At 40.7% G+C, this 14652-nt stretch overlaps 1 protein-coding gene across 7 annotated transcripts in view; it reads right to left on the bottom strand.

The window, feature by feature from the left end:
* Nucleotides 1-14652, bottom strand: part of RELCH (RAB11 binding and LisH domain, coiled-coil and HEAT repeat containing) — a 124635-nt gene that overhangs the window by 49516 nt on the left and 60467 nt on the right. For 6 of the 7 annotated variants that reach the window (XM_050939868.1, XM_050939869.1, XM_050939870.1 and 3 more), the window contains 5 exons: nt 11923-12013; nt 8916-8987; nt 4104-4244; nt 3115-3279; nt 2212-2359 (listed from right to left, as the gene is read on the bottom strand). In XM_050939868.1, coding sequence (XP_050795825.1) covers nt 2212-2359; nt 3115-3279; nt 4104-4244; nt 8916-8987; nt 11923-12013 — 617 coding nt within the window. The remainder of the gene's footprint in view (nt 1-2211; nt 2360-3114; nt 3280-4103; nt 4245-8915; nt 8988-11922; nt 12014-14652) is intronic. The other variant, XM_050939872.1, reaches the window with a different exon arrangement.

The following is a 14652-nucleotide window of genomic DNA, read 5'->3' as shown; positions in this document are numbered from 1 at the left end:
ACCTCCCAAACGGTCTATGCTGGAGCTCTTTTTCGATTCTTGGACTGCATGGTCACCTGTGCTGATCAGCTCTCCACGCTGGGCAAACAGGAAATGAAATTCAAAAGTTCACGGGGCTTTTCCTGTCTACTTGGCCAGTGACTCTGAGTTTAGATTGCTGTCCAGAGCAGCCACAATGGTGCACTGGGGGATAGCTCCTGGAGGCCAATACTGTCGAATTGCTTCCACATTAACCCTAATTCGAACTGGCAATGTCGATTTCAGTGCTACTCCTCTTGTCAGGGAGGAGAACAGAGCTCGATTTTAAGAGCCCTTTATGTCAATGTAAATGGTTTCCTTGTGTGAACGGGTGCAGGGTTAATTAGATTGAACGCTGCTAAATTCTACCTAAACTCGCAGTATAGACCAGGCCTTAGGGTAAGTGTTCATCTGAGTCACTGATGGCAGTAACGAAGTTTAAAATTCAGATGTACATATTTCAGTTAACTTAGAATTTTTAATATCTAAAATATTCACACATCCTTTGCAAGTACACATGGCACATTACTGTTCGTGTATGGTAACAATCCAAGCGTTATGTACAGCATCCCCAAGTTTCCTATAGAGCCAGTATTGCCAGTAAAGCCTAAAAAGATTAATATAATGTAAAAGTATTTTACAGCCTCAGAGGGCTGATTACAGTGCATCTACAGTCCAGTCTATTCAGTGCCTGTCTAGACATTGTGTAGGTATGCAATAGGTGGAGAAGGTCCTGCACTATTATCCTCTACTACTATTTCAGTGTGAAAAATTTACCACTTACATTATTGTACCTCATGACTCAGAGAAACCAATGAAACAAAAAAGACTTTAAAGCAGTTAAGATGTATTTCCCTATTACTGGCTATTAGAAGTGTGCTATTCTTCAGAGCCATCATGAGGAAGCCCAGGCAAGTATTTTATGGTTGCTTGTTAAACCTTTTAGGTTTAAAAATTGCCTACTTTGAACAGGCATGAAATGCAGACAGCTTTAGATTACACTATGTAATTGGTTTACACAGGTGAGAGGAGAAAAAAGTATTAGTTTGGGATAAGCGAAGGAAAACCATATAATGAAACTAGCAGCTAAAAATCATCTGTAGAGCACGGTGGGTGCATACTATGTCCTGATCCCCCACTTGTGATTGGGGTGGCTTTGCAGTGCCCCACCCTATTTTGTGCTTCACAGGGATCCTCAAATGAACTCTACTCAGTCTACAGGAACACTTCCCACCAGGCCTCAACCCCAGTCCAGTGTCTCACTCCCCATAGTTGGAGGTGGGGGATTCCCAGCCCTCTGCTCCTTATCTGGGTCATAGTTCATTATCTCTGCAGAAGCCCATCTTGCGCCCTGCAGCTACTTCCTCAAGCCAGCCATAGATTCTCAGGCTTCTGCTTCTTTAGCATCCTCCAGGCTTCCTGCCTCTGGCAGTCTGATACTCTCAACCACACCTGTTCCCTGCAGCTTCCTGCTGCCTTTTAAGTTAGAATCACCTAATTGACATGAGATGCGTCTTGTAATCAGGGCTGACTTAGCCCTAAACTAACAGCAAGCGCCTCCTACCCCCACTACAATCTCCCTGAAATATTTTATCATCAGACAAATGGCTACCCTTTTGGACTCTTTTTATTGACAATTTCTATAGTTCATTAAAATTTTCCTGTTTCTCTGAACATACTATCTCACTGCTGCTACTAGATCTGAACTCTAAAGTAAAATAAAAAGCTGTAGTTTCACCAAAAAAAAGAGAGAGAGAGACAAACAAAGAGAAAAAGGCCATGACAAAGCTTCACAAGCTAGTAGTACTGGGAGCAAATAAGTGTCTCAATTGGCTTGGTTACATTAAGGGAAATTCAGACAAACCCAGAGATGTACTACTAAAATAGATTTGCAGTGACACTACACAAAAAGCTGGAGATTAAAAGAGGTTCCTGGGTTTGGAAACCTAAATCACAATACTAAACATATAGCGAGGTTATATAAAGCTACAAAGTTTACATTACAATTTCCACAGTTTACATCTACATAAAAACCCTACAGACATACATTTCAAGTAAAATAGTTTCACCTGACCTTCTAGGAGTTTCTAGCTTTTTTTCTATGTATTTAATATTGATTGATGTTAGATTTATCAGTTTAACCTTTGCTTGGATTTTAAAGAAAGTTTTCGTGGTATTTAATGAATTAGATACCTTCTATTGGTGGCACTTCACCTTGGAGCTTAGCTTTGCTTGTGAAAGGTGCATTCTGTAGTACCAGTGAAAACAGTGAAGGAATCAAGGACTGCAAAGCAGAAAGATACATGTGTAGCTTATGTTCATCCAGCCCATGTTCTCCTTCCTGAAAGATAAGTATAAGGTCTTTTAAGGGTTTTCATATTTTTTGTTGGTTTAATGTCAATTAAATGTCAATTAGATAATGGCAATTATCTATCCCCTATCACCACAGTATTTTAGTCTCTCTCAAGAACCTTCAACAGAAACACTCCTTGCACACTCCTTCCATACCTGCAAGAGCAAGATTAATTACTTCACAATTTGTGTGTGTGCGCGTCTACCTCTTTATATGTTAGAAAAAACAGGAGACAAACAAAAATAAATAAGTTTTGTATTTAGTTCTGAAAGTGGTTAGGTTCTATGATCATTCTTATAATCTGAAGAATCTAGAGTAATAGTTCAAGAATGCAAATTTCTTACAGGTACTGGACATGAATTCACAAACCCATCCATCAGTAGAGAATTCAAAAATACATGATCTCCACTTTTGAGATAAGAATGAGGCCTATCTTGCTATTTATTTCTTGACAATGTTTTCATTTTATTTCAGTACTATCCACTTTGATTTCTTCAGTCCATTTAAATGTTTGTTTCCCACCATTTCCGTTAAATTTAGGCATGTTGATTGCAAGGCCTGAAACACAATCTAATTATCTTTTCTTAAAACCAAAAGCTATGGAATCCCAACATAAAAATCTGCTGAAGAATTCTCCCCACAACTGCTGTAGGAACTGGTATTTTTTTAAAGTGATATGAAAATTAAGCGTGCATATCAGATAGAAAGAAATCTAATTAGAGCTGTATAAACTGAACACCTACCCGGAGTAACTTTTCAATCTTATTAAGCAGTGTAGGTATAAGATGCAACTGTAAATTTCCCAGTTCTGTAGTCCAGGCAGCATAGGCGGGTAAAAATACCTGATGTGTTGCACTAACTACTCGTTCTGAGGGATCTCCCAAAGCTGAAAGCAGCAGTTCAAAACCCTGGCAGAACACGGTAAAACACATATTAGGAATGTTGTGTATATATCATTTTTCCAAATGCAGATTACAAAAAATAGAATATATCTCAAGCAGTGAGGAAATGTGCATTTAGAAGGGTTACATTACCATCTGTTATTTTAGAGTTATTAAACTGATAGAAAAAGTACTTGTCACTGTAGTATATGGATGACCTACAAAATTGATACATATCAAACAAGTAATTTTCTTCCCTCCTTTAGTTTACTCTTTAAAAAAATAGCGAGTACAAGCTAAATTCCCAAACACTAACAGGGGTGAAGTCAGCTAGTTGAAAAGACATGCACATAAGAAGATGGATACGAACAGACTTTAAACATCTGCTTAAAAAAATACAACTGGAAAACATTCTATTCTGAAAATATTCTGCTGCTATTATATAATATAAATACTACACTATATATTTTCTGCACATGTTACGCTATATATTTTCTGTATTTCATTTCGAAACTTCGCTAGGTAAATTATGCCACAAAAAGGGATTATATCTGCAAGTGATGAAAAAGTTGTATTAGAACCTTGTATTAGGCACTGTCCCCACAGGCTTATGCAGATAAGTATTGGGGACTTCAACATGAAAAACGGAAGGACAAGTTGAAGAAAGTACCTATACGAAGCTCATCCCTGAGGTACTACAGATAACTGGAAATGTAACTTTTCCTCCTTTTTTGGTCACAGTGACTAATTGTGAATAATTTACATGAAAAATACTACATTCAAAAGTGTCTGAAACATAGATACATCGTAATAGGTATTATATACATATGGACTTTAGCCCTGAATGATACCTGTTGGTATTTGTCTGGATCATCTATGTATCCCATGATGATACCCAGGCTTTTGATCACAGCTTCTCGTACCAGATCTGCCTTATCTTCCATTAGCATCTGTTGCAGCATGGAAAGCACCAATGAACTACGAATCTCTTTCTAAATATAAAGAGAAAGATACATCTGTTAAATATGTAAATTGTGTAAATAGTCTGCACCTATATACTAACTTCCAAACAATGAAATTTATTCTCACAATATGCTTGTGATTAAGTATTATAGTCATTTTTATGGGTAAGGATGCTGCATAGAGATAGAGCACCAGCAATTTCCACAAGTCCCACTATAAAGTCTACTGTGAATCTAATCATAGAACCCAAGTCCTCTAACTGCCCACTAGAATTGTATTGTGAAGACATGGAAAGCATGTAATAACTTCCTGCTGACTTTTGACGACAAATCTAGAAATAATATACATCATATCCTGGAATGCGATACAACTTTACTAAATGTTGTTAACTCTTAGCCTTTAGCATATTGGTCTGAATATAGCAATTTGGGCTACAAAAAAGTTCAGCATCTAAATTGTGCTATAACATGGTTTATCCAAGCAGTTGGATGTCAGAATAAAAAACTCTTAGATTTTAACCTAAAACATTGGTCAACATTAAAAAAGTATTTGCCAGCAATCAACATGTAGTAGCATCTGAGATAGAATAGTTCTTCTCTTCACATCAAATAAGAACACTTATTTTCTTGATATTTCTACCACGATCATTATGGTATTTGAGCCACTTACAAAAAATAAATTACAGTTGTAAGACTGATATCACTACTCCTCTAATGGTGGAATTCTTTTTTCAGAATCAATTGATATAGGTCTTGATTCAGAAGAGTCTATATTCAGGAAAGCACTTATACATTTGCTTATGTCCCACTGAAAGTAAATCAGAGAGATGGGTTTTGCATTTTGTCCTGAAGACAGTGAGAATTTTGGTTATTTTAATCTATTTGTCAGGGTAGGTATGGAGAGGGAGGTAAAATGGACTGCATACCCTGAACTCAACCTCCAGCATCATTTGCCTGATGTGATTCTCCCACACGTAGACACAAAATAGAAGAAAGTGTTTACAAATGGCAGAAGGTACACAGAATGGTGTAGATGCAGCTCAGTTTTGTGGTGTTCCGGGCCCACGACCAGCACATCAAAACTGATGCTAAAATGATAAGTGCTTAGTAGCAGACAGAGAGGAAGCAGGTGATCTCTTTCTCTGGAACCCTGATTTCTTCCTGGGTAGTCATAACATCTCTGGAATTCTGAGAATGAAGTGAGATGGTATCTCTATTGTTTGGGATCCACTAACTGTTTGTAGGTGTGTAAATCCAAAGAATGGATCAAGTGGTAGTGTTGCCTGTTACAGGTCTCATTGGATTCAATGCTCTGCCGCAGTGGTTCTCAAATTTCTTTTTTGGAGACCACTTGAAAATTGCTGAGAGTCTCGGTGGACCACTTATTGATCTTTCCAAATTCTGTTTGTACTGTTCACTATTGTAAAGTGCTTTGGATAAAAGCGCTATATAAAAAAGTAATAATAAATGTTTCTTTGTTCTATAAATAAAAGCACAAAACTCATATTTTAATATCAGTAGTCTTACCTTTCTAATGCAATGGATGTACTCTTTCTCCCCTCATGTGAGGGCCCCCAATCTGGGGCTGGGAAGGAGCAGGGTCTCTCCCTCTCTCTCCCGCCGTGGCAGCCCCGAAGCTGGGGCTGGAAAGGAGGGCCATCTTTCCCGGGCAGCCGCAGTCCTGGAGCTGAGGAAAGTTGCCTCTTTCTCTGGCCGCCGCAGCCTTGCACATCCAAAATTCTCCCCAACCCCCTATTCTCACCCCACTGCCCCCTCCCACCTATCCCCTAGTCCCCCCAAGGCCACCATCACACCTTACATGTGCATCTTCTCCAGGGTCCAGGCGCCTAAATAGTGGAGCCATGGCGGGAGAGAGGAGGAGAGACTCCACCTTGGAGGGAACTATCCGCAGACCACCTGAATGGAGCTTGCGGATCACTGGTGATCCACGGACCACAGTTTGAGAACTGCTGTTCTAGCTAACAGCTGAACCTTGTTAATTAGAGCTTGAAATTGCTCACGCTAATCAGCCAGCAGATGATCAATAAAGGTGGTGAATTTGGCATAATTTGAATGACTGTACTTAGTCATCAGAGCTTGATAGTTGGCGATCCTAAACTGAAGAGTCGCAGATGAGTATGTTTTTCTGCCGAATAGATAAGACATTTTTGGTCTTTATTATATGGTATGGCCTTTCCGTAGTGTTGTCTACCATGCCTATTCAGTGCCTACATAACCACAAAGTTCAGTGTCAGATGGGTGAACAAAAAATTGAGTCTTTAGCCAGAGCATAACATTTTCTATTAACTCATTTGCATACTGGTGCTATTGTCACAGGGGTCGGCCAGATGGATTTGGCAGGATCCAACAGGGCCTCATTAATAGGCAGGGCAACTTGGGTAAATGAGTCAGTTGAAGAATATTCAGGAACTTATGCTGCGATTCCCAGACCTCTTCCAAAAGAGTATCTGTAGAGCGGTTCATTAACTCCTGGAAGTGTCTGAAGTCATCAGCCATAGATGGGTGGGGGAGGAATAACCACATAATCTTGGGAAGATTAAGAAATATTTGAGGACTGGACTATCTGCCCTGGCCTCCAGCTCCTCAAAGGACTCTTGTGCCTGAGGTAGTGGAGGAGGCACATTGGGGGTAGCGGAGCATCTCCCCCCATTGTCCCCATAAGAAAGACTAGTGGCAAGAGAAAACTGCTGTTAATATGCAGTCCAAGGATCAGAGTATCGCCACTGGGGGGTCCAAAAGGCATCAGGTGGCATCACTGATTTCAAACCAGGCTGTGGGAACACAGGTCTGTCTTTGATGTAATTTCTTACTCTTTTCAGAAGTGTCAGGAAGGAGTTCCCTTATTTGAAGAGTAGGGGAATCTTGGACTGAGACATCTGAATTGGAGGGTAATTCCTCCTCATTAAGGTAGGGAGCCTCAGCACTTATTGAAGGTGTTGGAGAATCAAGCAGCAGTGGGGAAAGGTCTACCTTGGAGACTATGGCTAACTCGGTACCGACAATCTTTTGTAACCCACTAACGAGGGAGACTCCAATTCCTCTGAAATAAACAAACCCTAGAGAATTTGAACTCCTGTGGTACCAGGTGGGCTTGGAGAATGGGGCCCTGTTCTACTATCAGTACCGAGGGTGTAAGTTGATCTGGAAAGCCTTCGAGCCAAATTAGTTGATACCGATGAGGATGCCTAGAGAGGCACCGAGACTGTATGAGAAGTCTAGTATCTTCCTGGTACCAATGCAGTTTTAGAGGGTCAATTTTGATACAGACAGACAATACTGAAGGAGTTGCGGGCACTGTTTTCTTAGAACTGGAATGCTTAGATTCTTCTCTTGTTGCAGTGTTCTGCTTCTGTGATGTCAAAGGTTTTGGTACTGAGGCATGCTTGTTGCTCTTATTCTCAGAGGAGCCTGAAGCTCCAGACAGGATGTTGGTACCAACAGCATCTGGTGCCTCGGCTGTACCCAGAGTGGGCAAGAGGTCTCTGTGGCAGTCTTACTTCGCAGGGACCAAGGTAGGTTTTCTTCTTCTCTTGGCTCCTCTTTCTATGGGTATTCATGGATTTACCTCAGGTAGACTTAAGTGAACGTACTGAAGTTGAGGGGACATTGTGTTCACTGAGAGACTGATGCCCGAGGGGGCGGTGAAGTGTCTCCTGGTCTGGATCTGAGGCCATCTGGAGGAAACGTTCCATCATTAAGACTCTCGATTTTAATGATGGATTCTACCTTGCCCTGCCTTTAAAAGTGGAGCAAATGGAGCACTTTTGCGGGATAAGACTCTCTCAAACAGCAGATACAATGGGAATGCATGTCACTGACCCAGATGGCCTCCCAGCAAGAGACATGCCATTTGAAGCTCAGAGAGCCTGGCATACACCAGGACAATGGTTATCTAGATAGGATAAGGTCCCCTGAAAAAGGGGAATGGGAACAAAAGGAACTCCCCCTAAACCACTTCAGAAAATAAATAATAAAGATAGATAACTAGACAAAGTTGTCAGCTTTGAACAGTAAGGCATACTAACACTGTCTCAGGCCAAGGCAGCTGAGAAGGAAATGTGGGTGATTTGCCCATGCAGCCCTAAAGAGCCTCAGAGCAGGGCACAAGGAAGCGTAGGGCTCAGGCATGGGCCAAATGGGCTCTGCCACCAAAAATCTCCAATTAAAGGTGCAAGTGGTGTGAGCACACCTGACATGGAGCACCTATAGTGGAGCACTTCTATACTCAAAGAAGAATACATGTTACCACCAATATCTATGCACCTACACACATCATCCCTCAAGATATCTTTCCCCTTTGAATATGAAAGTGGTAAGTGATAGGGTAACAGTCAAAGTCACTTGTTCAGGGGTGGCCAAACTGTGGCTCGTGAGCCACATGTGGCTCTTTTACAGTTAAAGTGAGGCTCGTGGAGCACCCCCTACTTTCCATTCTCTGCCTATCAAACTGGAGGGAGGGGAAATTGGGACTCCTGCCCTGCAGCGGGGTGGTGGGTCTAGGGGCTTCTGTCCCAGGGGGAGAAGAGTCTCAGGGTTCAGCAGGAGTGGGACTGAAGCCACAAGCCCTGGCAACTTTGCCCCATTTCTCAAAACTTCTGAAGATTGTTTGTTAGAAAGTAAGAGGAAAATATATAGCAGGGGTGGCCAAACAAAGTATTAGCAGTAAATACAAATACTTACAGGAAGATAAGGTGCTAGAGCTCCACAGGACTCTGCCACTAGTAATCGTCTCTCTGGGTATTTGTGATTGATCTGATGAAGAGAAATAGAATGTTTACTTATTTTATAACAACTATGGTTCTTCAAGATGTTGTCAGTGTGGATCCCCCACTATAAGCACACATGAGCCTCAGGCACGCAATAGCAGATGTTTTTGAATAGCAGTGTCCAATGGGGCCGGGGAATGAAGAATATCAGCAGTATCAGCCAAACAATGATTGTAGTACCTCTCTCTCAAACCTGATAGTTGATTTAGCAGATAAGTCCAAGGCTTAGTGTTTGATACAGGTCAGCAGATTACTCCACACCATAACCTTACAGATTTCTGAAGCAGGTGGAGAATCTTGCTTGCATTCTGGCGCAGTGGGCCTGGAAGTTTGTTGGGAAAAGTACACCAGTCAGCTGGTAACAAAAAAAAATATAGATTTATTTATTTTTTGGTGAAGAGAGAGCTTGATCTTTAGAGTGCCTACCTAAGGCTAGAAAGAGACACGGTAACAATATGAATGGGTTAGTTCTGTTGATCCTGGCTTGTGTTAGCATGCTCAGGACACCAAAGAGCTTGTGAGACTTTTCTTGCATGAATGTAGTCTTAATGTCCAGTGTCTACACAATTTGAGACAGGAGGTCCTGGAAGTCTTTGAAGTCCACTGTTGCTGCTGGTGCTACTACTGCATCCAGTGAAGAGGATTTGCTGGGAGAAAATGACGAGTGTCACTGTCCCTCTATCTTCTTCTGTTCCCATGGACCTGGATCCATGTCTGGTTTTGGTGTGTGGTGCCACCAGAGTGCGTGATCTCTTCCTTTTCCCAGAAATGGGAGTGGCTAATCTGCTCTGACACATGGGTGGATAGTCTCCAATAAAACCACTGGGGTCTATGTAGCATGCTATAAGTGTATTGACATAGTGAGACTGGTTAGTCAAGTACCACTCCTGCACAGGTACTCTGAATGGGGCTCCTTGATACCCTTCTTTGCATCATTCTCTGATGACAAGGCAGAGTGATTTTGCTTGATGTTGGAGAAAAGGAATTAGTTAGCAATGGCAAAGAGCAGTATCCCTTCTTTAAAAGGTAGCATACCAGGAACATCTCTGGAGACTATACAGACATCTCCTTTGCATATCCCTTGCTAAGCTCAGTCATGGGAATCAATACCAGGATTGGTACTGGGTGTCTCGCCCTAACTGACTGCCTGGGGCTTTGCCCTTGTTGGAGTGATGTCTTGTGTTCTCCTTCTGGGATTTCCCTTTGGTCTTGGAATCATTTAGCTTGGTCTGACTGAGTTGGTGTCCCATTTAGGAGTGGGTGTAGGTATCAAGTTTAACGACTGAGGTGCTCGTTTTGAGGAAGTTAGTATAGGAGCTAGAGTAGCCTGCACTAGGACAGTCAACACTGAGGCAATCTCTGCCATCTCTGCCAGCGCCCTCTTGAACTTCCCTTCCACTGCCTGAACCCACACCTTGATGTGCACTCCAGGAAGCGCTAGCCAATGGTGGTTTATCTGGCCTTGCTCTGGTCGTAACTGTCACTCCAAAGTGACCTGCATGGACATTTTCAAACAGATGTAGCTTGAGCAGAGAGTCACTGGACTTGCAGGTCCTGACAGAGAAGAACTTACATATAGAGCACATGTCCAAGATGCTGCTCTCTCTCAGCCAGGAGAGTCACTAGCTTTGACATCTTTGATTAGGATCAGTCTGTTGCAGGATGGACAGGATTTGAAACCTGAGGTTTCATGTATTTTGCCATGAGAGATGGTGCTTGGCACAAAGTGCCTCACGCTGCTGTACAGGAAGATGTACAGCGGAACCAGACTAAAACTAAGATTTTGTCATCCAATAGATTGGAAAAGAACTAGTTCAAGAGTCTCTGAAGAGAGTCAGAGGGTCAGGCAGTTGCTGGATTCCATCTTCCTGCCATGGTGGTAAGAGGGAACTGAGCCATGCCATCTTTTATGCTTTCATGCAGGAGCACAAGGAATCACAGGGTGTATGTGCCTCAGACACTGCTATTCAAAAAGTTAGAACTTGGGTTTACGAGGCACATCTGCACTTACAGTGAGACCTACAACATCATACCTGAAGAACAATACCATTAAAAGCTTTTTTGCACAGCTTCATATCTACTTTAATTCTAAAATTGTTCTGTTGCAATCCTATAGCCGTTAGGCTCTTACAAATGAGAGATTTTTAATTATAATGAACGCTCTCGGAGTATCAGATACACATCATGGACGAAAATTGATTGAAATATTCTTCCAATTAATATTTAAGGTATGGAATTTAGAGAATCCTATATTGGAAATGATAATTTACATACCTGAAATGCAAGTTCCGATTCCCTGTAATGCCTGTTCTACAAAGCATAATTTGCATTTTAGTAAGTTATTTTTCTGTAGTATGTTACAGATGACTAGAATCCCCCAATTCTCTGACTGGCTTCCTTTTTCTTGGCTCTTGCACTATCAATGCTGCCCAAAAATAGGTTATCAAATAAGATGGAAGAGTCTCCATACATCACAAATATTTTCAGAACATAAAATGGACCATACTGGGAGAGTACAGTGGTCCATTTAGGCTAGTGTCCAGTTTTCCAACAGTGACCAGTGCCAGGTGCTTCAGACGGAATGAACAGAACGCGGCAATTATCGAGTGATCTATTCTCTCTTGTCTAGTCCCAGAATGTAGGGTTAGGAATATTCAGAGAATGGGGCTGCTTCCCTGACCATCTTGGCTAACAATCATTGATGGACCTATTCTCCATGAACGTATCTAATTCTTTTCTGAATCTTGTTATATTTTTGGCCTTCACAACAACATCCCGACAATGAGTTCCACAGGATGACTGTGCATTGTGTGAAGAAATACTTGCTTGTTTGTTTTAAATCTGCATAATAAGCAGGTTTAAAACAAATCATTAGTAAACTGCAGAAACTCTACTGTTGTAAGCATGAAATATTCAGTTACCTGTTCCCAACACTGTGGTAAGAGCTCAGCTTCTACACGTGTTGGTCCAACATGTCGAGCAAATGCCACACAGCCAGTCAATATCATTTGTCTGAAAAACATCAAAATCTTAAACTTGTTTACATTGTAAAAGTTTTCCTACAATAAATATTTTATGCCTCCATTTTATATCTGCTTTTTAGGCTGAAAGGATTATTTAGAGAAGTGGTCCTCAACCAGAGGTCTGGGGCCCCGTGAGCAGGCTTTAGGTGGTCCACCAAGCAGGTCCAGCATTAGACTCACTGGGGCCCAGAGTGGAAACTTGAAGCCCCACTGCATGGGTCTGAAGCCCAGAACCCTGAGCTCTGTCATCCTGGGTTGAAGTCTAAGTCTGAGTAATGTAGCTTCATGGGGGCCCCCTGTGACGTGGGCTCCAGGCAATTGTCCTGTTTGCTACCTCCTAATGCCAGCCCTGGCTTTTAGATGCAGAAAAAAAACCAAACAGTTGTTCTGGCACACATGGGCCATGACATTTTTATAGGATGTTGAGGGGGGGCCTTAGAAAAAAAATGGCTATAATTTAGAGGATACCTATTCTCAGATATACATTATCAATAATTAAGCCCCCTTATTATGTGTTAGTTTTCTAATATTGTTAGAATATCAATGCATTAGTAAAGTAAGTGCACTACTACATAACATTTTGTGCCTTAAATGCTTCGCGAACCTTGTTAATAGCAGTAACTGAATTTTCCTTGAGAAGTGGTTTCTTTTTACTTTTAGGTGGATAAAATTCTGGTTCACAATATGTGGGCTCAATTTTTGTCAGTAGGCTGGTAAGAGTAATTATAACTTGGAAGTCTGGAATTCTATGTTTCAAGAACTTGAAACATTTGCAAAGTAATTGTTTTGTCTAACTCTGAAACTAGAGAATGTTAATATTTTACTGCTGTGATGGTATAATATGTCAGACTATGAATTAAGGCGGACATGGAAAAGCTATTTGTAACAAGTATTTGTTAGTGTTTTCTGAAAATGGTCAGCTCAAAGTAAATCTAAGTTACTAGGAAGGTTTTATTTAATCTACTGCTTTTAACACAAAATTGGTCACATGGGCTTTTAAAAGAATGATCCTATTATTCAGTCAGAAAGGTATCTGAAAACTTCAGAAGTACTCAGGTTTGTAAAGGTTGACAAAAACTATGACTCACTAGAGAACTTGATCAGACTATGCAATCACTTCAGTTAAAAAACTTCAAGAGCAGAAATCTGAATTTCTTTAGGGAGCTCTATCCATACTCTCAGTTTAAAAATGCAAAAAACTACTCCTCTTCAGAACTGCAAAAATGTTATATATTTCAAGTTTTTACTGAAAAAAGGTTTAAGTTTTACCTCCTTCCTATGGCTCTCGATTATCAGTTGAATGGCTACACCTATATCCAGAAAAATCAATTTTAAAATGTAAAGCTAGCTCATGATGCACCATGCAAGTAGGAGGATAGGAAAATTCTTCAAAAACCACTTGGATACCAGAGCCTCAATGCAGTGTTTTCCAATACTTGAGTTCAAGTTTAACTGTGGTTTCAAAAATCTTCTCCTTTTCTAATGATGTACATATGGAACCAGAATCTATGCAGTATGTGTATGTGCCTCCTTATCCTTTAAAGAGGAGGTGTAGATAGAGACTCAAGAAACAGAACTATGGTGCAACATCAGTATGGAAGTATTTTTGATATCTGAATCCAGAAGACACATGAGGTTCAAGTCACAAGCACCTGTGGATTCTCCTTAGCTAGGAATTGTGACATTCCAACTTCTACTTAATAGACACCTATCTTGCTACAACATTGCCTATTTTTGCATGAGTTGATAAGAACTGTGTTGTATTAACTTTGCAAGTAATATACTGATTACATTCATAGCTGCTCTTGATAGAATATTACATTCTACTAACCATGTCAGCAGCCAAAATAAATCTGTACATTTTAACACCTTAGCATAGAATGAATATAATACTATCCCCCTTCAGTAAATTTACCATTCTCCTTGTAAATTTACACAATTTACTGAAACAATCAAGAATACATCAATTTATGATGTTAATTATTGTCATGCCTACACGTTCTTGAGGCAGTTCACAATATGTCCTTTAGGTTGAAAGGCAGGGGTTCTGCTGGTTATTTCTCACCTACACATTAATTCATCACCCAGTCCTCTAAAAAGGAAGGATACACCCGTATCAGAATGATTTCACAAAGGAAATGTTATGTACTAAGGAAAGTAAAAAGGAATGGTGGGAAAAACCTAGTGCCAGAGCGAACTGGTGTTCTTCTTTAGTCTCTACTACATACGACAGACCTTCAAAGTTAAGGAAGGGGATAAAAGGAAAGAGAATTATTAAATAAGAATCAAACTAGTCAAAACTGATCTCTAGGAGAGATTCTTTGGGGAAGATCACTAATCTTAAGACTGTGAGATATGACAAAATAGTAAGGCAGCTTGCAAGGGTCTACAGTTGGTGGTTCTTTCAGCTTGGACCATATGGCTGCACCTCAACATAAAAAGAGAGTACACTGATGAAAAGTTTTACTGCAGTTATCAGAATATGCAGTTGTGATAGAACTTGAACACAGCAGGTCTGCACTTTGTCCTGGAAATGTGTCAATACTAGGAAGGGTTATTTTATGTTGTTTTTAACTCAGCTGTTCACCTGAAACCAATTCTGTGCCCTCCTAAAATTGCAACCAAGTT

This window comes from Gopherus flavomarginatus, chromosome 2, assembly GCF_025201925.1.
Source record: "Gopherus flavomarginatus isolate rGopFla2 chromosome 2, rGopFla2.mat.asm, whole genome shotgun sequence".
Classification (NCBI taxonomy): domain Eukaryota; kingdom Metazoa; phylum Chordata; order Testudines; family Testudinidae; genus Gopherus; species Gopherus flavomarginatus.
Note: the sequence above shows the minus strand (reverse complement) of the source record. Positions and strands in the feature narration are given on the sequence as shown.